This window comes from Vicugna pacos, chromosome 14 (genome assembly GCF_048564905.1).
Source record: "Vicugna pacos chromosome 14, VicPac4, whole genome shotgun sequence".
NCBI classification, from domain to species: domain Eukaryota; kingdom Metazoa; phylum Chordata; class Mammalia; order Artiodactyla; family Camelidae; genus Vicugna; species Vicugna pacos.
In genome coordinates, this window is record NC_133000.1 from 18,254,794 (window position 1) to 18,282,510 (window position 27,717).

At 37.9% G+C, this 27,717-nt stretch overlaps 2 protein-coding genes and 1 long non-coding RNA gene across 6 annotated transcripts in view; 2 read left to right on the plus strand and 1 right to left on the minus strand.

The window, feature by feature from the left end:
• The window catches only part of LOC140701131 (uncharacterized), a 39,680-nt gene extending 38,614 nt beyond the window's left edge, over positions 1–1,066 (plus strand). For all 3 annotated transcript variants that reach the window (XR_012080009.1, XR_012080008.1, XR_012080010.1), the window contains one exon: positions 979–1,066. This is a non-coding gene — a long non-coding RNA (uncharacterized lncRNA). The remainder of the gene's footprint in view (positions 1–978) is intronic.
• GPALPP1 (GPALPP motifs containing 1) overlaps positions 1–20,467 on the minus strand; it is a 32,267-nt gene extending 11,800 nt beyond the window's left edge. The window contains exons 1-6 of one of the 2 annotated variants that reach the window (XM_031684532.2): positions 20,275–20,467; positions 9,060–9,192; positions 8,138–8,245; positions 5,451–5,556; positions 1,606–1,737; positions 1,022–1,186 (exon numbers count right to left, since the gene is read on the minus strand). In XM_031684532.2, coding sequence (XP_031540392.2) covers positions 1,022–1,186; positions 1,606–1,737; positions 5,451–5,556; positions 8,138–8,245; positions 9,060–9,192; positions 20,275–20,362 — 732 coding nt within the window. In that variant the 5' untranslated portion in view covers positions 20,363–20,467. Of the gene's footprint in view, positions 1–1,021; positions 1,187–1,605; positions 1,741–5,450; positions 5,557–8,137; positions 8,246–9,059; positions 9,193–20,274 lie in introns of both variants that reach the window. The other variant, XM_015243708.3, reaches the window with a different exon arrangement.
• A 60-nt stretch (positions 20,468–20,527) lies between these two features.
• NUFIP1 (nuclear FMR1 interacting protein 1) overlaps positions 20,528–27,717 on the plus strand; it is a 31,357-nt gene continuing 24,167 nt past the window's right edge. Inside the window, exons 1-5 of the mRNA XM_006209429.4 lie at positions 20,528–20,992; positions 23,110–23,195; positions 24,535–24,633; positions 25,499–25,561; positions 26,369–26,445. Of these exons, the coding sequence (XP_006209491.2) occupies positions 20,584–20,992; positions 23,110–23,195; positions 24,535–24,633; positions 25,499–25,561; positions 26,369–26,445 (734 nt within the window). The 5' untranslated portion in view covers positions 20,528–20,583. The remainder of the gene's footprint in view (positions 20,993–23,109; positions 23,196–24,534; positions 24,634–25,498; positions 25,562–26,368; positions 26,446–27,717) is intronic.

Below are 27,717 nucleotides of genomic sequence, written 5' to 3' on the forward strand. Positions count from 1 at the left end.
ATACCTTCCATGTTTTAAGAACAACATCGTCTATTTCACAATCAATTCTTCACTAAAATGAAAGTACCCTTCAGGGCTTTTTTCTATTACCTGTAACCAAATGGAATGCCTGGCAGAGGAGATATTCAATTTTGAGTCACAGAATGAAAACAGAACTCCTCATGATTCTAGGTACTCATGAACAAGATAAACAGAGTTAGAGGAATGAATTAAGTGTGAAACTGTTTAAATCAAAACTGACACAGCTATAATCATAAGGTGCCAATTAGTCAAGCATTTAAGATTTCAAAGGGACAGTTTAAGGAAACTGAAACCTTCAAATGGAGTAAATTTAAGGAGCAGTCCTGAGGACACTGGTTGGATTTGTAATTTACAATGGAATATTTTATAATAAATGGAAAGATGCAAAAAAAAAAAAAAGAAAATCTAACAGTAATGTATTTTATGCATACTTTCGGGGGTATTTTTTGGGTAAATTATTCAATGTATTAATGAAAGTGCTTTTTGCCTATCTTGGTGGGACCATGGAGTTTAGTGCTCTCGAGCTACTGTCATTTTCAGAGAGAGTCCCTACGTATCACTTAACTTGCTACCTTAATCGTGGCTTTGGCTTTTTTCAAAATACTTTAAAAGATAAACTTTCATGGAGATAGTATGCTGTATAAAGAAGGGGATTTGGAGTCAGAAAAGTCTATAATGGGATTACTGTTCACCACTTACCACATTTAATTCCAGAAAAATTGACCTCATAGAGGACAGTTTCCTTTATAAAATGAGGTCAATGAATCTATGTCTCCAGGTTCTTCTCAGATTTAAATGGGATAATTTATTGGGAAATAGTAAGCAAATACTCAGGAAGTAACTGGTGTCACTTTCTTTTCTTAGAACTTTTCTTCAGGGGAAATCTTTTCCCTTTGAAATTATAATTTAAAAAATAGTACACTTACCTAATTCTGCCTTATATTGTTTTCAAAATAGAGCCAACCTGGACAGAAATACAGGAACAAACAGACCCTCTCACCTTAGCTTTTCTTTCCCTGTCGGCTGGCGTATCTGTCCAGACTGAGCGATCTGCAGACTTGTCATCTGCTCTTCTCTTGAAAGTTCTGGGCCCAAGACCAAAGTCTTTCATTTCTGGAGGAAGTTCTGTCATCCAAGACTCTCTGGTAATTGGTTTAGATGAATCCTTTAAGAGAAATAAAAAATTAAATTAAAAAAAAGTAGCCTGGAAAATGTTGTATGTATGTAGAATACTGTACAAGTGACTGTTTCTCAATTGAGGCTTGAAAATTAATTAACAGACTTTAAGAGAAAGAATTTAATAGATGATTGATGTTTGTGGTCATGTTATAAATATTTTCATCTAATTTACTATTCCCTAGACTTCACGTTATCTTTTGCCATACAGAAATTTTTAAGTAGGCAAATTTGCCAGTTTTTTCCTTTTATAGCTTCTGAGTTACCTAGATCCTAAATTTTTATATACATACATATACCTACAAATGTACATACACATGTTTTTTTAAAGTCCATTTTTCAAATTTAGATTTTTAATCTATTTAGCCGATTTCTCAGAGTAAAGTGTATTGTATATTTAAGACTTACGTCATCTCCTTTAGCCAGTTTTTCTTTCATTCTCTGGGCTCTTTTTTCAAACTCTGTGGTTACACTATAGTTAACTGGTCCTTTGGCAGGCATCGGTCCAATGATGTCCTCCTCTTCACTGCTATCTGTTTCCTTCTGAAATAAGACGTTACTTTTAAATCGACTGGAGCTACAGGTTATAGAAAATGATCCTAAAATTACAAAAGAAAAAAGTGAACACTGCGTTGCTGGCTAATCACTGAGCAGTGAGCACTTTTTCTGGGCTTTCCTCAAGTGCAGGTACAGAGATGACAAATCCAGGGCATGTGGATTGTCCCATCTCCTCTCCTATGTCTATGGCAGACCTCGGTGACTTATTTCAGCTCTCTTCCTGATGGACACAGATGTGGCCTCACAATTCCTCTCAACGTTAATATTCCAGGAAATTAGTAACAAGTGATCAGAAATGACACAAGTTGAAACCATTTTCATTCCTGCTGTAAGATGCACACAAGTAAGACATTCTGGGAAGCTGTGTCAGCCTTCATGGTTTAGTATAGTCCACTGAAATGGAAATGTTGTGCAATACCTCACAAAATGCTGGGCTGAATGAGTTAATTTGGTTCCCAAAGTACCCCTCTTCTACCCCCAAAGACATACTAGTATTCCAATAATTGAATTCAATTAGTTCGTAGTAAATCATTTTAATAAAGGGTTTTCATGTAAGACTCTGTGTTAGATGCTATACACAGTAGGGATTAAAATAGTTCTTGTCCTCAAGCAGGAGAGAGAGAAAGATAAAGAACAATAAGACGTTTGTTCTCCAGCTCTGACAGGCAGCTTCCTCCTCTTATTTTTTCAAACTACCAGGATTAGGTGTTCATTTGTGTTGTTTGTTTTCCCTGCTAACCACTCAGTGGTAACTTTCTATCCATAGTTTCTTCTCCAAACCCGGATAGCAACTGCTTTTGGTGCAAATAACTAGATAATTACAGTCTTGTGGCTTACCCTTACTCTCTCACACACCCCTTAGTAACTATGGATTTTGGTATACAGTGTTTCATTTGAACTTCATAACAAAACTGTGAAATGGCATTATTATTCCTGTTTCCTTTTTGGGGAAACCTAGGTTTAGAGAAGCATATTTTGAAAGGTTAAACAGCTTCTTTGAGGTTATAAAACTAGTATCCAAGACTCATATTCTAAGATCAAGGCCAGTATTTTTTCTACTTGTACTATAGCAGTCCCTCTATTTTCTTTATTTCAACTGCCAACGATTTAACTTTAAATGTTTATAGCTTACCTTTACAATAGTAAGCTCTCAGCAAAGACATTATCTCAAACATATTTATAGTCCCCTACAAATATAATACTTGGTGATATAAAACAAATAGCTATAAAAGATACACCCAAACAACGTCCTACTGTATAGCACAGAGAACTGTATTTGATACCTTGTGAGCAGGAGGGTATAGCTCAGTAGTAGAGTACGTGCCTAGCAAGCACAAGGTCCTGGGTTCAATTCCCAGCACTTCCATAAATAAATAAATAAATGAATAAGTAAAACCTAACTACCGCCCACCCCCAATGAAAAAAAAGTGTACACAGTATTGTATGTCAATTATATCTCAATAAAACTTCAAGGAAAAAAAAGTTTATAATAGCCTATAATGAAAAAGAATATGAAAAGGAATATGTATGTGTGTAAATGAATCATTATGCTGTACACCAGAAATATTAACACATTATAAATCGACTATACCTCAATCAAAAAAAAAAAAGAGATACACTGGGGGAGGGTATAGCTCAAGTGGTAGAGCACACGCTTAGCATGCACAAGGTTCTGGGTTCAATCCCTAGTACGTCCTCCAAAAATAAATAAACCAACCCAATTACCTCCCTCTCAAAAAAAAAATACACAAAACTTTTAATACTATAAGAGACATGACATCAATATAGTATTGAAGTTTAGGATGATGGGGTAATAAGCTAATGATATTCATACTTCCATCTAATAAGAGATGGTTTTATAAAGGCAAATGCCTGAAATTTTTGAAATAAAAATCACTTAGAACAGTGGGAGACATAAATTAAATGGGTAGATGAAGGAACAGATAAAATCAAACCCAACACAGTAAACTGAAAACGAGAACTCGGAATCATAAACCCAAATCCAATCTAGGTATCAAATCATTTTGGTGTCCTGGATGAGTATTTTTTTTTTTTAAAAGGTGAGGATTTTGCTTCTTTTTTTTTAAAGGTTCGGTTATTTTATCCAGAAATAAAGAGAAATTATGAACTTTACTGGTTTACAGTTTGGACTGGAGAGTTAGACAGATGTAGTTTCAAGGCTGCAATTTGCTGTCATTATCAGCCCTGTGACCTCAACCACGTTATTCAACCTTTCTAGGCTTGGTTTTGTCTTTCAGTTGGGGATTATAATAGCTCCAACCAATAACCACTCTGCTGCTAAGGTAACCCTGTGTTTTGCACATTCTTTTCAGAATCATGTTCTTCTGAGGAAACTGGGACCTTCTCTAATTCTGGGGGAAATGCTGATAATTCTAAGTCAATCACTTTGGTCTCATTCCTCCTGCCCAACTGACTGGCTTGGTGTGGGCCTATGATTCAATTTTGGCCAAAGAAATATGAGGAGAGGTCTACAGGAAACCTGGAAAGGTTTTCCTCTCTCTAAAAAGGATGCACAGGACCATTCCCCTTCTACCCTTGGACACTGCCATCTGCATGTGAATCTCAATGCTGGTAGGCTTTTGTATAACGAAGGGGTCAGCCTAAGAGGAATAAACATATTGTGGATGTCAGAGAAGGCATAAAAACCTGGGGCCTGGGTGCTCTCACTGGACTGCTGAATTGGCCAAGCCTGGAATGACCCTACCTCTAGACCTCTTCTTATGTATGAAACATATTTTCCTTATTTTGGGAATACAGATTATAGACCACCCAGAAAGTTCTATAAACAACCCATTTGCTAACTAAGGAGGTTAAGACAAAGTTTCATTGTGAGTTGGACTTTCTGTCATTAGCAGCTAAAAGCACTCTAGCTGATGGGAAGCAAGCCACGTAAATATCTAGGGGAGGGCCATTTTGGAGAGACACGGGTATGAAGGCTTGGGGTAGAAGCCTGCCAGGCATATTTAAGGAGGTGCAGCAAGGAGCCCAGGGTAGTTAGATCAAAGTAAGAGAGGAAATCAAGGAGTTAATGGAGGTCAGATTGCAGAAGGCCCTGTAAGGACGCTGGCTGTTACGCAGAGAGAGGAGAAACAAGACAGTTCTGAGTGTGAGTGACACGATCTGACTATTTCACCTGGGCCACTCTAGCTGCTGTGTTGAGAAGAGGTAACAGAAAAACAAAGGCAAATGCAAATCTCAGCTATTGTTAAGGACCAGGCCTCTAACAAGACAGCAGACTTCCTCCTTGACTCCAAAATCATGCCATCTCTCTTTTCCAAAAATCATGTATCCGGCAGTGACCTTCCTATACACAGGTACCAAAGCCGGGTAGGAGATAAAGATCATTATTAAAAAATTCCTCAGCTTTCTCTCTTCTGAGTCAAATCACAAAAATTCCTTCAACTTTTCATTATGCTCTATTTTCTAGCATTTTAAAGCTTCTCTTCAAGGATGAGAACCATGCATAGGTAATGCCCTGTCAACACTGAGATGGTATTTTTCAAACAGAATCTCAGGTCTATGACACCTTTTGATTTCACCTACCTATGCTACAATCTGAAATTAATCTGAATATGACGTATCTTTCATTACATTTGAGTCAAATGATTATAGTCACTACTATGTAAAGTCTTGAGTTCGCTACAACTCATTCTTTAATAGAAAAATTTCCAAACCTCAGAGTTGAAATATGATGACACGTGTCCTGGATCACCTTTGCCTTTGTCACTTTTCTGTGTAGATTTAATAAAACCAGGTGGTAATGCAGGACCTATTATGGGCCTGAAAAATAAAATGAACCTTTATCATTCTCCCTGACTAAAAAGTCAGCTTTCAGAATAAAACCTCACACAAACAATAAAAATCCAGAAAATACAATTGTTGAAAATGAGAATTTTATTCAATACTATTATTATTACTCTAAACCTAATATTTTTTCACTTATTATCATAAAAAATCTAATTTTTGCATTTTAGCTTTCTACTTGTTAGTCAATGATTAGATACTAAACCTATAATTCTCAATCTCTGGCAGTGGTGTGTTCCTACTTCTTAAAAGAATTATCTTAAATAAAAATCATAATTAAAAAAAGTCCTATGTCCATGAATGACTGAAAAATTGTGCTGAACACTGGAATTTGACACAACACTGTAAAATGATTATGAATCAATAAAAAATGTAAAAAAAAAAAAAGTCCTTATTATGGACTAAAGCTTGTGAAGGTCTTTTTCTATTTTGTCCCATGGCTTTCAGTGTTGCTATTTACTGTCCAGTGACACTTAGGGGCATTATAATTACAGTCAGAACTACTTTGGTATAAATTGAGCCCTAAAGACATACATAGACGTTTATGGTTACATGCGCCAAGGCAGTAAAAAAATCTAAACACTGTCCTCACAAAGAATCCGACAATGACATGGAAATGTGTAAGAACGAAAATAGCTAATTTGAGATCCACAGATAAGGAAAAGGTAATATGTGAAGGATATTTCAATCAGTGCACTTTTCTCTTTCCTTAAAAAACCCTGGTTGGTAAGTCACTCCATTTTCTGTGGGAGCAAAATAATGCCCAAGAATAACACAAACTAGTAAGTGACAGAGCTGGAGTTTGAATCCTGGTCTATCTGATGCCAAAGTTCACTTTCTTTCAAGCTGCCCCACTGCCACATTCTGAGGGAACTGACATCTATTCAGAAGGGAAAACTGCCTAAATTCTGGGTCTAAAAAAGAGAAAGCTTTACTTTATGTATGGAAAAAATAAAAGAGGAATGATACTTTCTACTCTCTTTCATAAAGTTTCTCCTGTCTTCCTTTGTTTTTTCTCTAGAGATGTCCCTGGGCCAGTATTACCAACTAAGACGGCACTGAAGTCTTAAGCTGAATTTTCCAGATTGCGCTGTGTTCATTTAGAGTCTTACAGACATGCTTCCTGGTAGGGCGAAAACAGTACTAAGAGTCACAGGGTCTGATTCCGGCCAATTACTTCTTGCCTTTGCTCATAAAACTGCTTTGAACCAAAACAATTTTGCAAATGAAAAATGCAGAAATGTGGCATTGTTAGAAAGAGCAAATTAGTTATCATTTTTTAAGTATAAGGAAGTACTGTATGAGTTTTTTCTGAGTACAGTTTCTAGCAGATCTACAAATGCAATTACAGCTCCATTTTCTGGCCTCAGGGAATCTGTGAGGATAAAATTAGTAATACATAAAATCTGAAAATACAGTACAGGAACATAACCGTGGCATGCTATGGAGATATGTAAGGTTTTCCCTCCAATATATTCTACCACCTATTTATTTCAAACATATATTTTATTGCTGCCAAAATATAATTCTCAAGAAAGAAACTGCTATGCATTTAATAATGTATTTTCTTGGAAGAAATGTTATATCCCAGCAGTCAGCAAATTTCCTATAAGAAGCCAGATAGGAAATTTTAGTCTCTGAGGGCCATATTAAATTTTAGTCTCTGAGGGCCATATTTGGGTCTCTGTCACAGAGCTGTCTTTGTATTTTAATGACACCTTCAAGATCACTCTTAGCTAGTGGGCCACGTAAAACAGGTAGTGGATTGTCCATCCCTCTTATTTCTAAGAGAACAAAGTTATATGAAATTAGAAGCTGACTAGCGTGACTATAACCTCTGAATATAAAATGTGCAACAGCCTTTTCCACTTGTTCTTGTATATTGGGATACAGTGTTACGACCTATAAAACAATTTGGTGTGCAATATCATATTCAGCATTTAAAAATTTTATAATTCCCAGAAGATAGGAATCAATATTTACTGTATGTTTACTCTGTGCCAGGCACCATATAAGAATCACACATGTATATACATGTGTATAAATATGAATTCTCAATTACCACAATTCTGTAAGGTACGTGTTGCTATCCTGGTTTAAGATGACAAACTGGAGGTTTGGTGAAGTTAACTATCTAATCTGGCACATAGCTATCTGTTTAATCTTTCAATAAATAATTAAGAAAACATCTGAATTAGAAGTCAGATACCAGAATTCTAGCACCAGGTCTGACACTTACTACGTGCACAACCTTATCTGTTTAAAAAAAGGGGTAAGAAGGATAATGTTTTGCCCAGCCTACCACAGAACACTCTTGTGAGTATCAAATAAGAGATAGGGAAGTTTTTTTAATAAATTATAAAAGTGCCATAAACATGTAAACAATTACTTTCCTTATAGAAATTAAGAAATTATAAATATTTTTATATCAAATTTATTTCAAACATTCTATAAATATATAAGTTAAAAATAATTTCAGATAACTCTTTAATGAATTAACAGACACTAGTTGACATATTTAGAAAAAAAACTGGCCTGAAATATTACACATTATCACCTTGGAGGAGAATCATCCTGCTTTTTAAATCCAGGTGGCAGGGCTGGTCCAAAAAACCCTTCATCATCATCATCATCATCATCGTCATCTTGATTTCTTCTCTGTTTTCTGAAAACACAGTATAATTTTATGCATGTATGTCAGAATTGTTTTCATAGAGAAATTTTAATTTTTAAAGGAACAGTAACTCAACTAGTTGTATAAACAATGAAACAATAAATTAATCTTGCCAAGTAAGAAAAAAAATCTACCACAGGTCTTATACTAATCTTTTCCTGGAATTTATCTGTGGCCTAAAATAGAGGATGGTTACTTCTTTACAGAAGTAATGTATCAGTTTTATACATTTTCTGTGGTGTTAAAGATTCTACTCAATGAAGTTTCAAATAGTCTATTTGCTAGATACTTCTCAGCAAAACGTTTATGACTTTGGCTTTTAATTTCACTTAAAGAAGGGTTTTCAGTTGCTATTTCTGTATCATAATTATTAAAATACATTTAAAAAACCTTGCTAACCAATAATAAACAAAGATTCAACTTCTTATTTACATGGACCTGCGCTGAGTATGGCTAGGTCAGAGGGAAATCATTCATTTGCTTAAACAAAAACGTACACTGCATGCATAATTTTTAAAAGTAATCATCTGGCTTATTTAGAATAATTTAATCACTTCACTAATACCTTAAGGAAAAATCCTTTATGTTAGAGTTTTATTGAAATTCTAGATATCTGGGGAGCTAGCTATAGACTACTAGAACAAATTTCATTGTAACAGGTGTAGTTCATGAGGAAATGCCGTATGAAGTGACTTCTTCCTGTGCTACACAAATGCAGATACGATATCCCCTTTGTAGCTATCTGTTCCAGCCAATGTATATGGTTTGAAGCTTGGTCTATCATTTAACGTAATAAGTGACTGACCTTGCAGTGGGACCACTGTCATCTTCTTCAGATTCTTGATTTCCTTCATCATACAAAGAACTGCTGTCCTCATCGCTGTCTGACGACTCTGAACTACTGCTTTTATAATTAGGAGGCAGAGCTGGTCCTGCAACTACAGAAGATGTCTTGTGTATGTCATAAGTAGTCACAACTGTTTCAGTGAACCTCAGCTGACACTTCACACTTTCTTTTCTGAAATTCACAGCACTGGCAGGCTATCATTTATTACGGACTTGAATCTCATTTGCTCCTGTTTTGTGTATAGTGGTTTTTGTCTTTCCAACTCCAAGAAGGCAGAAATCATGTCTTACACAATATTAATTTTGAGATTTACAAAATCTTTAACACTCAAACTTATAAATATAGCAATAGCGTGTAATTGTTTACATCTTCCAGTTTTTGCATTGGTTGTAATTTTGGTTGGTCCATCTGCCAAAATGTTTCATGATTTTTTTTTTCTTACAGACAACATATGGTAGACCATATTTACATCACAGAGCTAACCAAACAACAAACTTGCCATTCCATACTCCAACATATTAAAAATCAAAATTATCCCATCTGGTTTCTAAGAATTTTCACTGAAGAAGATATCTTTACTGGCATTACTATACTTTTCGGTTAGTTTTCTGTTACCGATGATTTTCCACACAGAAACAAAAGTAGAGGCACTTTAAGTTTTAGTGCTCACTAGTCGAGATTCAGAGAAAAGAATGAGGCTGTACTGAGTTGGGGATGCCTCGAAAATGAGTGAGGGTCTTCAGGGCCCACAAGAAGAGAACTGCTCTCTCTTTAAGGCTCAGAAAAGTTACAGATTATTGCATGATGTCATGATGTCACACAGACACAACTGTCTATGTCGATCCTGAGCAGTGATGCTAAACCTCTACTGCCAGAGTTCCCAAGCCTGGATGTTTATCAGAATCACCAAAATATATAAAAAAAAGAGAGAGATTCCTGGGGACTTCCAGAGAGTCTGACTTAGATGGCCTGGAAATATGATTTTCCAAAGAGCTTCCCAGGTAGACTATTAATTCAATATTAAAAACCAGACATACAAAAAGAGATTTACACACATTAACCTATTTTATTTTGACAACAACCTTATTAGGGAGGTATTTATTTCTGTCTTATAGATGAGGAAACTGAGGCAGAAGTAACTTGCCCAATTTCACACAACTGAACAGCAGACCTGGGATGTGAACCCAGAAGTCTGATTTCAGAGTCTACACCTTTAACCACTGTACTAAACAACACCCAACAAAGAGTCAGCATCCATCATCCAACAAATATTACTTAAGTAACTACTTCTAGAGAAACAACTTTAAAAAGAAACAAATAAAAAAGGTGACTGTGAATATGTTGGAGGGTAATTTTAAAGCCAGAGGTCAGGGAAGGTCCCCTAGAAGACCTCTGAATGGAGACTTAAATGATGAGATGACAGTGGCCAGGCAACAATATAAGGAAAGAACATTCTAGATGGAGGAGTTGCTGGTGCAAAAGTCTTAAGGAAAGAACAAGCTTGATGTGCTTGAGGGACAAAAAGGCCTGTGCAGCTAAAGCAAAGAAAGCAAAGTGATAAGACACTGTTGGATGGTTACAAAGGGGCCACACTGTATGCTTTGGGGCCAGACTCTCTGGCTTTGAATTCCAGCTCAGCCACTTACTAGCTGAGCAATTTGGATGTTATTTAACCTTCCTGTGTTATATGCTTAATTTGTAAGATGAGGTGAATAGTAGTTCCAATCTCAAAGGGCTGTTGTGACGATTACATAGTTAATACATTCAAAGCACCTAACACAGTATCTGGTATACAGTAAGCACTCCACAAATGTGAGCGCAAGATGTGGTAAGGAGTTTGGATTTTAATTATAACAGGCAGTCACTGCAACGTTTTAAGTCTGCAAAGACATAATCTGAGTTACCTTTTTTTTTTTTTAAATAATTGTCTGCTGTAGAGTTAACAGAGGGGTCAGGAGTAGGAAGATGAGTTAGAAAACTGGTAAGAAATGGTTTGATTTGCAATGTGCTTTGAAGGAAGGGCAAAGAGGACTTGCCAATGGTTTGCATGTAAGAAATGAGAACCAAAAAAAAAAAAGGAACTGAGGATGAGCCGTAGGTTTCTGGCCTGACTGGTTAGCTGGGAGGACAGTAATGCTATTCTCTAACATGGGCAAGACTAGAAGGGAAGCAGGTTTGGGGGAAGAGCCAAGACCTTGTTCTTTGCATCTTAGTTTAACACGTCTGTTAAAAATTTCAGTGGTACCCAAGTTATACTAGCAGAAAGCTCAAGGAAAAAGTCGAGGTCAGTTTTAGAACCATTTATCTACTTCTGAAAAAATTTTCCTATCATCCCTTGGTGTATTACTATAGATCAAGTGCTCAATACACAATAAACTGACTTTAAAAAAATCTAAACTTTTATCTTCAAAAATTGGATGCATTTTTTCCTACATTCTTCTACACATCATTAAACAAAGGAAGGAATTTAGAAAATAAATGCTAAGCTTGTAATACAGCATGCATAGAAAGAACAATCAAGCAGCAAAAAGGGGAAAACCTTAAGAATTAAGGGATGAGGGGAGGGTATAGCTCAAGTGGTAGAGTGTATGCTTAGCATGCACAAGGTCCCAGGTTCAATTCCCCAGTACTTTCTCTAAATAAATAAGTAAATAATTAAACCTAATTATCACCCCCCAGAAAAAACAAAAACAGAAAAGAATTAAGGGATAGGATTCATATCTCCAACTGCTGTGTAAGACTGAAGAATAGTTAATGTCTTAGCATGTAAATGTTCCCAGCTATCAATGCAGATTATATCTGCCTTCTGGCTGCATGCAATGAACAATGCCTTTACTGATTTCTGGTTTATTTTTGTATGCACTACTAACTCCCAGAGAAGAAGGGGAAGACACTGCCTTCCATGAATGCCCTTTTCTTCAAAATTCTAGGGGGTCACGGTTTAACATGAAACAGACTGGAGGATTACATTGCTCCTTTCTTTTCTTAGATGTGGGTGTTATCAATGTAATTTGTCGATATGACACTACTGGCTAATTTTGGGTTGGTTCAGATCATTAAGAGATTTTATTCTTTTAAATAGTTCAAATGATTAAAATGCTAAATGGGCTAAACGTGTGCTGTCCTTGGGATTATAACTAACAGATAAGTTTGCCTTGATTTTTTTTTTTTTAATGGAGGTAATGAGAATTGAATCCAGGACTTCCTGCATGCTCAGCACGTGCTCTACCACTGAGCTATGCCCACTCCCCTGCCTTGCATTTTTAAAGAAGGGAATGAACAGATGAATATAATCTCATCTGAGAAGAATATATGGCCTTATTTTTTAAATGATCATAGGAAAAATAATGTATAAAGTAACATTTAGAATATAGAATTATTTATTTTCCATTTGGGTTGTGTCAAAAGAAATCATTTACATAATAACATAATACCAAGAAATGATAATATTAAATAAGAAGAATATTGAAAGCATAAGTTACTATAAGCCACACTACAGACTTACTAATAAAACTGAGGATGTGCCTGGCTTCACATTTTTATAGGTATCATTCTTCAGAACTATATACAATGTCTCAAAAATTATTTTAGGCACTTAAAATGATCTATTCCATCTCTCTCCTAAAGCAGTGATGTTCATTATTAAGATAGATCTCCCACTGCAATGGTAGTTTTACAAATAGATTGTAACTGCCATGTGAATAGAGAGAACGTGCCTTATATATTCCATTATGTTTCCCTTGTAGCATCTATCACACAGAATTATGCATACAAAAAGATGTACTCAGTATAACACATCAAATCTCATTACAGATCAGCGATCAATTAATGCTAATAGGAAACGCTAACTCTGAACCTCAATTAAACAAAATGTTATTGCCCCCAAAGCAATTCCATTCTTCTCATTAGTAGACTTATACTACAAAAAACTGTACTCCATTGAGTTTTGAATTTCAACAATAAAAATTTGTTTTCTCTCTTGTTATACACATACTTTCATAATAATCCTGATTTTGCCTGTTGACTGGCAAAGCCTAAAATATTTACTATCTGGTCCAGGAAAAGCTTGCTGGTCCCATGACAGGGTTAAGTCATGGAAATATAAATAAAGAGCATCCAACTGTCTTTTGATGGGAATAGATAGTGATGTCAGAGAAAAGTTTCCTAGAAAAAGTGTTGGTTGGAGATCTAGTCAGAGAAAAAGAAGCGACAGGGGGATGTGGAGTAGTCTTCATGAAGATGGAAACAATTGGAATGTTCTGGTTCAATGCTAAGGGCAAAGAGCCCTGCAGACAAGGGAAGGGATTCCACGTAAAAGCAGAAGGATTAGCCTTGGGAGGAGGTAATATCCCTCTTCCATTATGATCAAAGGGAAGATGAAAGAACCTGGCAGAGTCAGGGAAGTTTTTAGGCAAAGTGCCAGAAAAGTGAGGAAGTTTTCTTAAGGCGGCCCCTACTTTTTCTGTGAAGCAGAATGAGAGTGAGTCTAAGAAAGAGAAGGTTTTAAAAAGCCAAGGCTGATGATGGGGAGGAGCTGTGTGGGGACCCTCTGGGCAGCGCTGGGGACCCAGCCAGGGAGGAGACTACAGTTTTCGGCAGCATTAGCCTGAGGAAATGTGAGAATTCTTCGAACAACAGTTGGAAGCCTGGGTGTGGGCTCACAAAGGCTGCATGTTTGGACTGATCCACAGCTGGGTTTTTGCCAGATGGGTTTAACAGAATACTGAAGGGGAGAAGGCAGTTGAAAACACTGGCAAGAGAAGGAATGAATGGATAGACTACTCGGAGGCTAAGTCAGGGACAGAAATAATTAAAGGAGGCCAATAATGACAGGCAGAGATCACATGGCTCAATGAGGCTAAAAACAAAAATAAAAGATTAAAAAAAAGTGTAATGAGAGAATCTGAGTAAGGACAATGGATGACTAAGGGGTTCTGGCTCAGAACAAGATCTGAATTTAGGTTTTCAGGATGGCACAGGGCCAGAGTGTGAGTGCAGATGTGGCTGAGACAAGTGGAGTGGAGATCACCACAGGTGAGGAGAATGGACTTAGAGTCACAAGAGCCAAGGCTGCACTCGGCTTTCACAGAGCAGCATCTGGAGTACGGTTGGTCTCAAGAAAACACTTGCACCCCAGTGGTTTTTTAACATGACCTTTAAATGGGGACATTTCCCAGCATTCAATTTTCCAGAGTATTCGAATAAAGTTAATTTGGTCCATCTCAGACCTGTGTGCTCCCCTCTCCTCTGAACCCTGGTCATGCGAGTCAGTGATCTCTCCCAGGGGTAGCTGAGCATGAGGAACACAGGGTAGATATCAGATGAGGCTCAAGAATTACCACCTGAGGAAATCCTGACACAGCCCACAACATGGATGAACCCTGGGGGCAACATATTGAGGGAAACACGCCAGTCACAAAAAAGACAAATACTGTATGATCCCACTTACAGAAAGGAGAATGGTGGTTGCTAGGCCAGGAAGGGGGAAAAGTGGGAATGGGGAGTTGTTGTTTAATGGGTAGAGAGTTTCAGTTTTGCAAGATGAAAAGAGTTCTGGAGAAGGATGGTGGTGATGACTGCACAATGTGAATATACTTGAGGCCACTGTATAGTACACTTAAAAATGGTTACAATGGAAATAGATAAAAAAACAAATTTCTTTTGTGTAGCACAGGGAACTACATTCAATATCTTGTAGTAACGTATAATGAAAAAGAATATAAAAATGAATATATGTATGTATATGTATGACTGAAACATGCTGTACACCAGAAATTGATACTCTGTAACTGACTATATTTCAATAAATTTAAAAAGAAAAAAAAGGAAAAAATGATTACAATGATATATTTTTATGTTATGTGTATTTTATCACATACATACACACAAATTTGCACTCCTAGCCAGCCATAAAATTCCTTCCAGCTCCTACATAAAGACTTCTGGTTAACTACATTTATACTGGTCCTGGCTGGCCCTCTGCCCTGAATCCTGGGCTTCTCTTACGGAATTTCTACTGTCTCCTCTACTTGCCCAAAAGGAAGCTACTGAGTAGTACTAGTGTCCGGAATTACACAAGGCTTAGGGCATGGTCCCTTTCCTTGGGGAACTCCCAGTTTAGTGGGGGAACCAGTAAATAAGACATTACAACCAATGTGAGAACTACAGACAGAGCAAGCACAGGACGCACCCATCCCTCCCTACACAGTGTCCTGGCACCTGCAGGAGCAGCAGCAGCACCTGGGAACTTGTTAGAAATGCTGAACATCTGGCCTTATCCAGATCTATGAATTCAACAAGATCTCCAGGTGATCTGAGTGCCTGTTCAAGTTTGAGGTGCATTATTACAGAAGACAGAAATGAGGGGGACTGACTGTGCTGGTTTGCCTGGAACTTGGAGGCTTCCTGGGAGGTGGGACTTTCAGTGCTCAAACTGGGACAGCCCCAGGCACTGAGAGGTTAATCCAGTCTTTTTCACCTGGTGAATATCTGTGCAATAGATTCAAATCCTGAAAGGGGAGGGAAGAGGAGGATGGAAAGTAGGTGGGACATTGAAGGATCTCATCTTTTTATCATGCAAATCTGATGTCAGACCTTTGTTGTAAGCTCTTAAAATTGTTTCTTACAGAAAAAACTGCATACTGTATGATTCTATTCATAAAAGTATAAAAACAGGCAAAATCAATCTATGCTGTTAGAAATCATGAAAGTAGTTACTCTTGGAGGGAGTAGTGATTAAAAGGGGGCATAAAGGGTCCTTCTAAACACTGGTCACACTGTTGTGTGTAGCTCTGAACATTCATGAAGCTGTGCACCTTAAGTATATTTTCTGTATATATTACACTTCAGTAAAAATATTAAAAAACCCACAACCCTCCAAAGACATCTGTTGCTCCTGGAATAGAGACCAAAATTCCCTAACTTGGTCTCTGAGGTTCTGCTTATTTGCCTTCCTGCTAGAATGTGAGCATCCAGGTGGGCAGGGGCAATCTCATCTCCTCACCTTCTCTGCTTCAGTCACCTGGTCCACTCTGTTCACGGAGCCTACCTTGTTCCATCTCGCCTTAAAGTCTTCATACATGTCATTTCCTTGGTCCAAATGCTCCCTCACACCTCTTGGTCTCAATGATTCTACTAAGCATTTACAGCTCAGCTCAAAACTCATTCTTTACACTGAAGTGTTATGGGCCTCCTGATGTGATAAAATACGAAGTTCGCAGCTTTCTAAAAGACCATATTTTCTTCCAAAACAAAGTATTCTTAAAATAATTTTTCTTTTTTGTTGATTTAGGGTCAGAGTATCACATAATGTGTATCTTTAGACAATTACAAATTTGACACACTGGGGACAGCACTGTTATTTAGATTTTTTTCCTTAGGAAAGGAGACTTCAAGTTTCTTAAAACTAGATGCACAGGCCAATGAGCACATGAGAAGTGGCTCAAAATCACTCATTGTTAGGGAAACACAAATGGGAACCTCAGTGAGCTACTACTTCACATCCATTAGAATGGCTATTATAAAAAAGAAGACAAAAAGCAACATGTGCTGGTAAGGATGGTGAGAAACTGGAACCTTTGTGCATTGCTGGTGGGGATGTAAAATGCAGCCAATGTGGAAAACACTATGGCGGTTCTTCAAAAAAATCAAACAGACTATTTACATGATCTAGCAAATCCACTTCTGGATGTATTTTCAAAAGAACTGACAGTAGGGACTTAAACAGATGTGTACACCCCTGTTCACACCAGCATTTTTCACAATTTCCAAAATGTGGAAGCAAACCAAGTGCTCACTAACAGATGAATGCATAAACAAAATGTGGTCTATGTGGTATGTACATGTGTGGAATATTATTCAGCCTTACAAAGGAAATTCTAACACATGCTACAATGTGTATGAACCTTGAAGACATTATGTTAAGTGAAATAAATCAAACACAAAAAAAATATTGCATGATTCCATTTACGTGGGTGTACCTAGAGGAGTCAAATTCATACAGTCAGAAAGTAGAAGAGTGGTTGCCAGGGCTAGGGGAAGAGGGGTAATGAGGACTTAGTGTTCAACGGTTATAGAGTTTTGGTTTTGCAAGAGGAAAAGAGTTCTATGGATAGTGGTGATGATTGCAAAACAATGTGAATGTACTTCAACAATAAATTGTACACTTAAAAATGGTTAAGATGATAAATGTTATGTTATGCATATTTTACCAGAATGAAAAAGAAAAAAAAAAACTAGATGCACATACACTATTCACCTGATTTTTAAGGAAGATGACATTGTAGCACAGTGGGGAAGGGAGGGTGGTGGGTTAACTGGACACCCACATGTGAAAAAAAAACTTCACCCCCTACCTTACACCATACACAAAAATCAATTCCAGATGGACTGCAAATGTAAATACAAAAGCTGAAGCCATAATGCTTTTAAAGGAAAACACAGGAGAACAGTTCTGTAACCTTGGAGTACATAAAGATTACTTAATGAAAAGCTCTAACCATAAAAAAAGAAAAATTAGAAATTAGAATATATTAACATTTAAAGCTTCTGTTCAACAAAATACACTCATAAGAGACTGAAAAGGCTACCCACAGAATCAGAGAAGATATCTGCAATACACATAACTGAAAAATGACTTCTGTCCTCAGTATATAAAGAATTCTACAAATCAGTAAGAAAAGACAGGTAACTCAGTGGAAAATTAGCAAATGACTTGGATGTGACACGCACCCAAATGGCCAAAAAATATATGAAAAGGCAGTCAACTTCATTTGTCACCAGGGAAATGCAAATTAAAACTACTAATCAGATACTGCTACAAATCACCAGATTAAAAAGACAGAAAAAAACAAGTATTAGTGAGAACATGGAACGACAAGAATTCTCATTCATGCTGGTGGGAATGTGAATTGGTATGACTTTGGGAACTGTTTCGCAGTATCTGCCGAATACATGCATATCCAAGGACCCAACAATTTCACAAGACATGCAACATGTGCTCACCAAAAGACATGTACTGGAATGTACAACAGCACTTTTTTAACTGCCAAAAAAGAAGAAGCTATTCAAACGTTCCTTAGTAGTAAAATAGAGAAAGAAACTGCAGGACATTCACACAATGGACTATTACAGCAATGACAGTAAACAATCTATAATAACATCAACAATAATTCATTAACATGGAGACTCTCTCAAAACGCCATTCCAAAATATGAAGCCAGTTACAAGAGTTCATACTGTATTTTCCCATTTACATAAAAAGCAAAAGCATGGAAAACTCAGCTCTAATGTTATAGGTCAGGAGAGTGGTGACCCTTTGGTTGAAAGAGGCCTGGAGAAGCAGGCAGAATGGAAGATGGCACCAGGGGAACTTCTATGAAGTCATACAGTGAATTTCAAGGATACTAGTACTAATAAACTTCTATTATTCTGGAAGAATAATGAGATAAAAAGTGGTATCTCATAATGAAGAAGAATATGAAAACAAATATATGTATGTAAATGTATGGCTGAAACATTGTGCTGTACACCAGAAACTGACACACTGTAAATTGACTATACTTCAATTAAAAAAAAGATCGTATTTCAAGATTATTTTGGCAACTGTTTTAGCATCAGCCATCTAGGAGGTTATGAAGGGAATGATATTATAGTAAGGGGAACTGCGTGTTAAAAAATGACATGCTATGTGCAAGATACTGTGCTTGATGAAGAAGTGAACTCATTCAGCTGATAACGACCAAGGATCTTTTATGTGCCAGGCAGATTGGGGTAAGATTCAGTCAAGGTAGAGGGCGACACACACACAGACACGATGTTAAATGCTGAGGGTAGGGGTGGAGAGAGAATGACTGTACAAAAGAAACGAGCAGAAGAGAGTAGACAGAAGGAGTGTCTAAAGTAAAAGCTGGCAGAATGATGGAAGCAAATCACAATACTAGTATCTATTTGGATGGTGGTTGCTTACCAGCAAATCCTGCCTTGGTTTAAAATCAGGCAATATGGTGAACCAAAACCAACGTAAGCATAGGAACCCAACTAAAAATTTTGGTTAACCCTACTTTTCTTCAACTCTAGTTGAACGGAATCTTCCTTGCTAAAATAAAAGCCTAACTTTTTAAAGGCTATAGCAGAAATGAGACCTGGAAAGAAACTTCAAGGTGGAAACATGGCCTCTAGGTAGTCAAAGAATGCAACTTAGATTCAGAAATGGGATGGTTGTTTTTTCAGCTTCACCAACTTCAGTCAGTCCCAGGCTACAAATTAGAACAAACATTAAGGGAGCTAGACTCTCATCATGGAGGAATCTGAGAAGCATTTATTTGGCAAATAGAGGGTGCCTGCTATGTGTTAAGGCTAGAAGACCATAGTGCAATGGTGGAGACAGATATGCCAAAAAGTTATTCAAAAACAGTGTATCAAATATGTGATGTAATTAAGTAGGAAAAAACCCGTGGGTAATGAGGAGGGTTTGACAATGCCTGGGAGAGTTTGGAAAGGCTTCACTGAAGTGACATTTAGTCTGTGTCTTGAAGGATAGGGTAGAGGTTTGTCAGGGATGCCAAGAAGCGCAAAATGAGGCCTGAAGGACCCTAGAGAACTGAAGAAGTGCGCAGAAACTTGGATTGGTTTGAGCAGGGCTGTGTCTGTCTGATGCAATGACAGGATAAGAGGCTACAAAGGCAGGTCGGGGGCTAGAGGACAAAGCATCTTCTGCAAGAGCCAACGGCATTCATTGTAAGTCAGAAAGCAAGACGGCACAAACGTTAGGAGCACGGGCTTCGTTCTAAACCGCTTAGTAGCTGTGTGGTCTGGGCAACAGCCTGGGCCTCAACTGTCTCCATGTGTAACACGACATAAAATCTTTACCTTATACAGTTTCCAGGAAGATTAAATGACTGAATCTGTATTCGTCATTCAGCACAGCGTCCAGCCCATTAAGCGTTACATGGGAATACCTCATCAGGATAATGATTACCGGCCAAAGCTCGTTTCTGCAGCCCCCATGGCTGCCTCCCCACGGCCACAGCCTGGGAAGGAAAGTTAGCTCCAGTCGGGCTGAGCACATTCGCCACTTCTCTGCCCTCCTAGGCCTCGGGACCGGTACTCAGTAAGCTGGGCCGGGCCAGAGACGAGGGGGGCGGGTCTGGCGGGCAGGGTACACGCCGCTTACCTGGGCTGGGGTCCCGCTCCTCGTCCTCTGCTGACCCGCGGGCCTTGAAGCCGGGCGGTAGCGCCGGCCCGATCAGATCCCTCGCCATCCGCGGTGGCAGACACTGGTCCTACATACAAGTGTACCCAGGCCGAGTCAAATCTCTCCCCAAAGCAGCCCGCGATTCGCCGCAAATACGGGAAGCCTTTCCGGCGCCGACTAATGACGTAGAGGCCCGTGATTGGCTGTTCCGTATCATCAACGCTAAAGGAAGTGATGCCTAACGCTTGAGCCACATTCGCACGCTGGGTTAGTTACCTGGCGGGTGGCATGGCTGAACCGGCAAGTGGTTTCGTGACTCCCACCGGGTGGTTTCCAGCTCCCGAGCTGACTCCCACGTCGGGACCTCTGAGCGACAGTGCCTCGCTGCCGAACAACTGGATGCTCTGGGCCATGCTGCCGCCGCCACCGCCGCCTTCGTCGCCTCTCGCAGCAGGGTCCGAGCCTTCCGCAGAGGCGCAGCCCGCTGTGGAGGCCCAGGCTCTCCCCAAGGCGCCTCCCCACTCGGACACCCAGATTCTTCCCGGGGCGCAGCCCTCCTTCGTCGCTCAGTTGCCTCTTAATTCTCAGCCTCAACTCAATGGCCAGCCTTCCTGGAATTTCCAAGCCTCGACATCATGGTACTGGACTCAGTCTCCGGGTGTCTTTCCTCAGCATCAGAAGTCCCACAACACTCCAGGTAGGTCGTTACGCCTCTCTGTACCACTCCTTACCTTACTTCTTCCCTTTTCCCCGCTCCTATTTCATCCACCTTCCTTTCCTCCCTTTCTGATACTGGCCTGCATTCTTGGAGGCTGGGTATTAATGTCTCCCAATTTGTCCCACAGTTAGTTATGTTTTCCCACCCTGTTCATTAAGTTTAGCAATTATTTATTGAATTCCACCTATGGACCAGGAACAGGGGATATAGCAGGAAAGAAAACATACAAAAAAACCTTATCTTTAAGGAGCTTAACATCCCCTGGTGGAGGAAGACAGGCAATAAAACAAAATAAAGCATTGTGTGTTAGAAGGCAGCTAGTGCTCTGGAGAGGGAAAGCAGAGAAGAGTGACAGGCAGTGCAGTTTTAAATGTCAGTGTCAGCCATCAGTAAGGTGACATTTGAGCAAAAACTTCAAGGAGGTGAGGGATGGAGCAATGCATACATCTGGGGGTTGGTGATACAGGCAGAAGGACCTGCAAGTGCAAAGGCCTGGAGGCAGGACCTATAGATCAGAATGGAAGCCAGTGTGTCTAGAGAAGACTGAGCCTGGGGCAGATTTGCAGGCGATTGGGAAAGACGTCTTTGTAGATCATGGGACTTTGACTTTTACTGTTGTGATATGCTTAGTGCAGGGGAATGGTGTGGTTTGATTTATGTTTTAAAAGGATTACTGTGGCTGTTGATGGGAATTGACTGAAAGGGAGACAGGAAGTTAATGGAGTTAACTAAGTGAGAGCTGTTAAAAGGGGACTTGGAGCAGGGTGGAGCTCCGCAGTTGATGAGAAGTAGTTGGATTCTAGATATATTTTGCAGGTAGGGTAAGGCCAACCCAATTTGGTGAAGGACGGGATATGGGTGTGAGGTAAAGGGGAGACAAGAATAGCTTAACGTTTTTCTGCTAAATAAGTGGAAAGGTGTGGATGGAGCAACTTTGTAAAGAAGACCAGGAGGTGTCAAGTAGAGATACTGAACTGACTTACAGCTATTAGTTAGTATTTTCAGGGGAGAGTTGAGGCTAGAGCTGTAAATATGGGTGTCATCAGCATGTAGATCATGTTTAAAGCTACAAGATTGTTCACTTTAAACCATTCTCCAACTTTCTACAAGATTCAAGTTACATTAAATTGAATCCAGATCATTGCTTACTGTGTGCCAAATGCTGGGGATTAAATGTACCTAAGATAATACTAAGTCGGGTGAGATGGGTTCATAAATATAAATCTCAATACAGTGTGACTGGTATTAGAGGCATGTAGGAGGAGATTTCAGAGTGTGGAGGAAGTTGGGAAAAGCTCTTGGAAGAAGCGTTTTGGGGGATGTTTAGGATTTAGGAAAAGATACTTTTTAGATACAGGCAAAGAGGTGTCAGTACAAGGTGAGTTCTGAAGGGTGCAGTGTTCTGTGGTGACTGAAGCCGAGTATGTGGAGGTTATGGGGGAAGAGCAGGGTGAGAAGATAAAGTGGGATCTCATTGACGGACTCTGGGAAGCCATTTGCTTCCAGAGTTGTGAGCAGGGTTGTGGTGACTGGGGGATGATTTTTGTAGTGTCAGTATGCAGGGTCTGCTGGAAGAGAGGGTTTAGGAACTGGAGGACAGTCTGGGAGGCTGTCACAGTAATCTGGGTGAAAGATCAAAGTTTCAGAGTAGGGTCATGATAATAAGAAAGGAAACGAATTTGAAAGAAAAGATATTTCACAAGTTCTCTTTTCCTTGTGTAAAATAGAATCTGAAAGAGCTGTATCAGGGATTTTAAAGGTTTGCATTTCTAATGGTCAAACATTAGAAACAACTACATTAGAAATAACTACAAGGAGTTTTATCAGGTTACATAGAAATTTTACCAGGTTAGCCTGTCCATTCCTTTACTTAAATGCCTGAAGCATCTATGGACATATAATCTTACCAATATGTATTGATTTGAAAAATATTTGGTAAACTATTTTTAATCTTTGTTAATTTGTTTGAACTACTAGTCTTCCTAGGAGAGGTAGTTTACCACTGTTTTTACTCAAGTACTTGTAACATGCTATAATAAATAACATTTTCAATAATTTTATTATTGCGAACATTTATGGATCTCTTTGTTTTTCAGTTAAACATTCTTATTTTCCACGAAGACATGATGCAGATGCCAATAACTTCAACAGCTTCTCTCCCAGGAGAAAACAGAAAAAAAAGGTATTTTTAAAGATGTTCTTGAATGTGACACTTTGGTTGCTATATCACTGTTTTATGTCTTGAGTTTCTGTCATAACTGTCTTAGTGTTTTGCATCCATTATTGACACTGCAGAGCCTTGCTATAAAAGGATCTTTAAGGATCTTAGCTTAAGTAAACCAAAATCGTTTTGAGAAATAAATGGAGAAATTATAGAAAAAGAAAACATTAAATCCATTTTAATATAGTATCAGGAGTAAATATAATTGGAAATTATGAGTATAGATAAATGTAAATGTTATTTAACTTCAATTAAATAAAAAATATAAATTATACATAATGTATTATACTTATATTACTAGCAAATTGGGAGGGGAAGGATGCCATTAAAAGTTTTTTCTTTTTCCATTGAGGATCAGTTGCTTATGTTCAGTAACCAAGTCTTAAAATAGGTTTCCTTTATTCTGATGTAGCTTACAATCTGGTCTTTCAACTTATAAGATGTATAAATAATGTCATTAGTTTAGAATAAGTTGAGTAAGGTCTGCAGCATGCAATTAGTGCCCTTTGTGTGGCATGAAAACTATGTAGCTAATATATAAAATATAGCGAAAGTGTGATACATTTATTATAATCTCAACATTAAACGTTTGGAGACCATTGCCTATATATCTCTCATTGCAATAATCTTTTCTGTTTTATGTTTAAATGTAAAAACAGCAAATTGAGAATTAAAAAAAATGAATATTTACCTAAATCATTCTTTTTTCCCCCTTCCATACTTTTAAAATTTTATTTTTATTTATTTTTTTTATTGAAGTACAGTCATTTACAATGTGTCAATTTCTGGTATACAGCACAATGTCCCAGTCATGAATATACATACATATATTCATTTTCCGATTCTTTTCATTAAAGGTTATGACAGGATACTGAGTATAGTTCCCTGTGCTATACAGAAGAAACTTGTATTTTTTTCCTCTTCTGTACTTTAAAAAATATATAGTGTACTTGTTTTTCCTAAAAGAAGAAATGCTGTTTTTATCCTGAATATTTATTCTTAGGTCATTTTGATGTTTGCTATACTAAGTCTTAATTGGATTACCAATTTGAAATCTACTCACAGTTTATATTAGCACTACTCAGATTTTAACATTTTTATCATGCTGACCCTTTTGTGATTGTTAAAATTTGAAAGAAGCAGAATCATCCCTTCATTAGAAATGTGTTCAGAAGTTTCTCCCACATGTAAGGTTTATGTGAAAAATCAAAATATGTACTACTAGAGGAATAGTTATATTTTTACTGTTGATTAAAGATTTCTTACCAGAAGCCTAATGCCTCTTCATTTTTGTTTACAGAAAAGAAAGGAACCAGTTTTTCACTATTTTTGTGATACCTGTGATCGTGGTTTTAAAAATCAAGAGAAGTATGATAAACACATGTCTGAACATACAAAAGTAGGTTTTTTTTGATTGTCCTGAAACTTATTTAGCAAAATGGGTATATTCGGTAGAAATTCTGAGCTTTTTTTCCATGCAAGTTCATATTTTTCATAGACATGTTGTTTGATGACTTGGCTAACGGGGACATTGACCCTGGGATTTGCAGTTTGAGGGTGGGGAGCCCACTGCTTCAGAAAGAGGAAAAGTGGCAGCAAAGGAGAAGGTGGGGTCTGGCAGCTGTCTGTATGTGTGTACTTCCTCTGCTTGGTAAGAGAGCTGGGCCTCTCCTCCAGTTGCTCCATGTACCTTTGTGAGTTCTTTGACCTTTAAGTCTGCCCTTGATCATTTAACCACACAGTATAATTTGCCATGGTCTGGCATCCTCTAAGGATGGTCTGGACCTTATTAAGTACTTTAAAAGGATTTTTAACTAGAATATTTGAGAAGTAAAAAAGGTTAAAAAGGAAGCTCTTGGTTTGGAAAAGTTGTCTTTCAGTTTATAGAAGTGCCCTCAACTTTAGGGATTAAAAACGTTAGGGCGGTGGGTGGGTATAACTCATTGGTAGAGCATGCTTAGCATGCATGAGGTCCTGGGTTCAATTCCCAGTACCACCAGTTAAAAAAAAAAGAGTCAAAGAAAGAAGAAGAACGTTTTACAACATTGCTGATATCATGCATTCACTGAAGTAGAGAAGCAAATTATATGTATTACTGTATTGTATACTTTGAGAATGCAACTCTGTTTTGGAGTGATTTTTGTTTTGCTATTGACATAAGTATGCAGTGATAACATGACAGTTGTAATTTGACCAGAATATGTCTGTAGTAGGATAAATTTAATATGGAAAACATTGAATAGTCTTTTTAAAAATTCTTACAGTGTCCTGAAGTAGATTGCTCTTTTACTGCACATGAGAAGATTGTCCAATTCCATTGGAAAAATGTAAGTTTTTATGTCTCATTTTTTTAATGTGCTTTTTAAAATTTCATTGGTCTATAATCTTCACAGCTCTTCATTTACATAGTCTAATAAATAGTAAGTAACATTCATGGAGAACTTTGTACAGCATTTTTACATCTATTATTCTGTTTTTCAGAAACCACTGTGTAAAGTGGATAAACCTTGGCTCTATTTAAGAGATTTATAAAATGATTTGCCCTAATGCCTCAGAACTGATTCTGGAACTTGGGTCTCTTATCTCCAAATTCTATGCTTTTTTTTTTTTTTTTTTTTTTTTTTTTGGTGTGGGGAGGTATGTAGGTTTATCCATTGATTTATTCATAGAGGAGGTACTGGAGTTTGAACCCAGGACCTCATGCATGCTAAGCATGCGCTCTACCGCTTAAGCTATACCCTCCCCCTCTATGCTTGTTTTAATACACCGCATTGCCCCAGATCGTTTTGTGTTTTCATTATTTCTTTAGCTGTCTCCCTCAATTGTGGTTGGAAGGTCATTCATTTGGGTATTTAATGTCAGTTGAGAAACGGGTGACATATTTACTTTGTAACCAAAATTATGTTACTCCTTTTTTTATCAATAGCACTAATCTAAATACACGAGAAATTCTTTTTCCTTTAAAGGAAAAGTCATAATAAGGATAGATAAAACCTGCTTCCTTAGTTTTAAAATTGTCTCTGCTAGTAAATTTAATGTTGGCTGCAGAGTGTCTATTGGCCCCCGTAATATTTGGCATTTAGTCAAAAGCGTACAGTGTGCTTCCTGATATTCAGCAGGCATTTTCCCCTTAGATGCATGCTCCTGGTATGAAGAAAATCAAGTTAGACACTCCAGAGGAGATTGCAAGATGGAGGGAAGAAAGAAGAAAGTGAGTAAAGAGTTCAGAACTAGTGAAACAACTTTCTTTTACTGTGGCAAGGCTGAGTACTTCGAAATAATGACTGTCCTGGCCCTAATGAATAATTTGAAAAAGGAAATTTGGTCTTTTATAACATTGCAAATACTCAACTGAAAATGACCAGTCCTAATTTTGTTATTCTGCAGAATTGGCATATAGTGACTTTGAGAATATTGTTACTTGATGTATGATAAACACACAATTTTAATTTAATTTATATTTATATTTATTTTGATTCATTGCATTCCCTTATAATGTTGGTACTAGGGCATAGGACTGTAAACTGTATTGTATGAGGCTATTATTGAATGTAGTTTTTGGTAGACCTAATAGGAACTCTTCGTAAATAACTGATGTCATAATGGGACTTTACTCTTTGAGGGGAGCTACTACCCGCCACCTGTGTTAGATATTCAGTGCTGAGGCCGTGATGGGTGGATGCTATGTAAAAAAAAAAGGATAAAAAATTGTTGAATGATTGCAGTATGCGAGGCAGAAGGAGCACAGCAGTGACAAGCTACTCACATGCTTGTCCTTCACTATAAAAAACCAGAAGCGTTTTCCTGTAATTAAAATTTGAGCCTCACCATGTGAGTCGTAGCTTTCTACTTACTAGGGAAGAAAGCTTAGTAGATGTCTAGCTAGAATCTAATGAAAAATCCCACAAGGATACTATTTTATTACTATCTTCTCAGAAAGGACCAGGATACCTCATCCCAAAGCAGAAGACTAAGTCAGAACTGTTAGGATGGTCAGCTGCACTTTCAAGTCAGTAGCTACTTTGCTGGAATTAAAAAAATGAGGAGAGCCTGAGATAGGAAGGGTTATCCTCAAAGGTCAAGAAAGATACTTAATACTTTTGGCCAGCAGGTTAAACTTGTACTTCATTGAGCTTAGTTAAAGTTTTCACTTTAAATCCACTGTATGTCTGTATGCATAGTGCTTTGCCAAACCTTACACTGTATGTGAAAAAGTGAGTCACTGCCTTTTAAAGCTTTTGAGCTAATTCTGGGGAAAACCAGCATAAACATGAAAGATTTAGGACCAGCTGAGAACAAATAGAATTCAGTAAATGTGTATAGACACCAGTTATTAATACTGTGTGCAGAGTTGGATGAGGGTGAAGAGATGATCAGAGGAATTTAATTTTTAAGCAGGTAAGCCTGGGTCCAGCCTGTCAACATGGACTCAATGGATTTATCAAAATTTCAAGTGCATCTTTGTCTAACATCTGTAAGAATC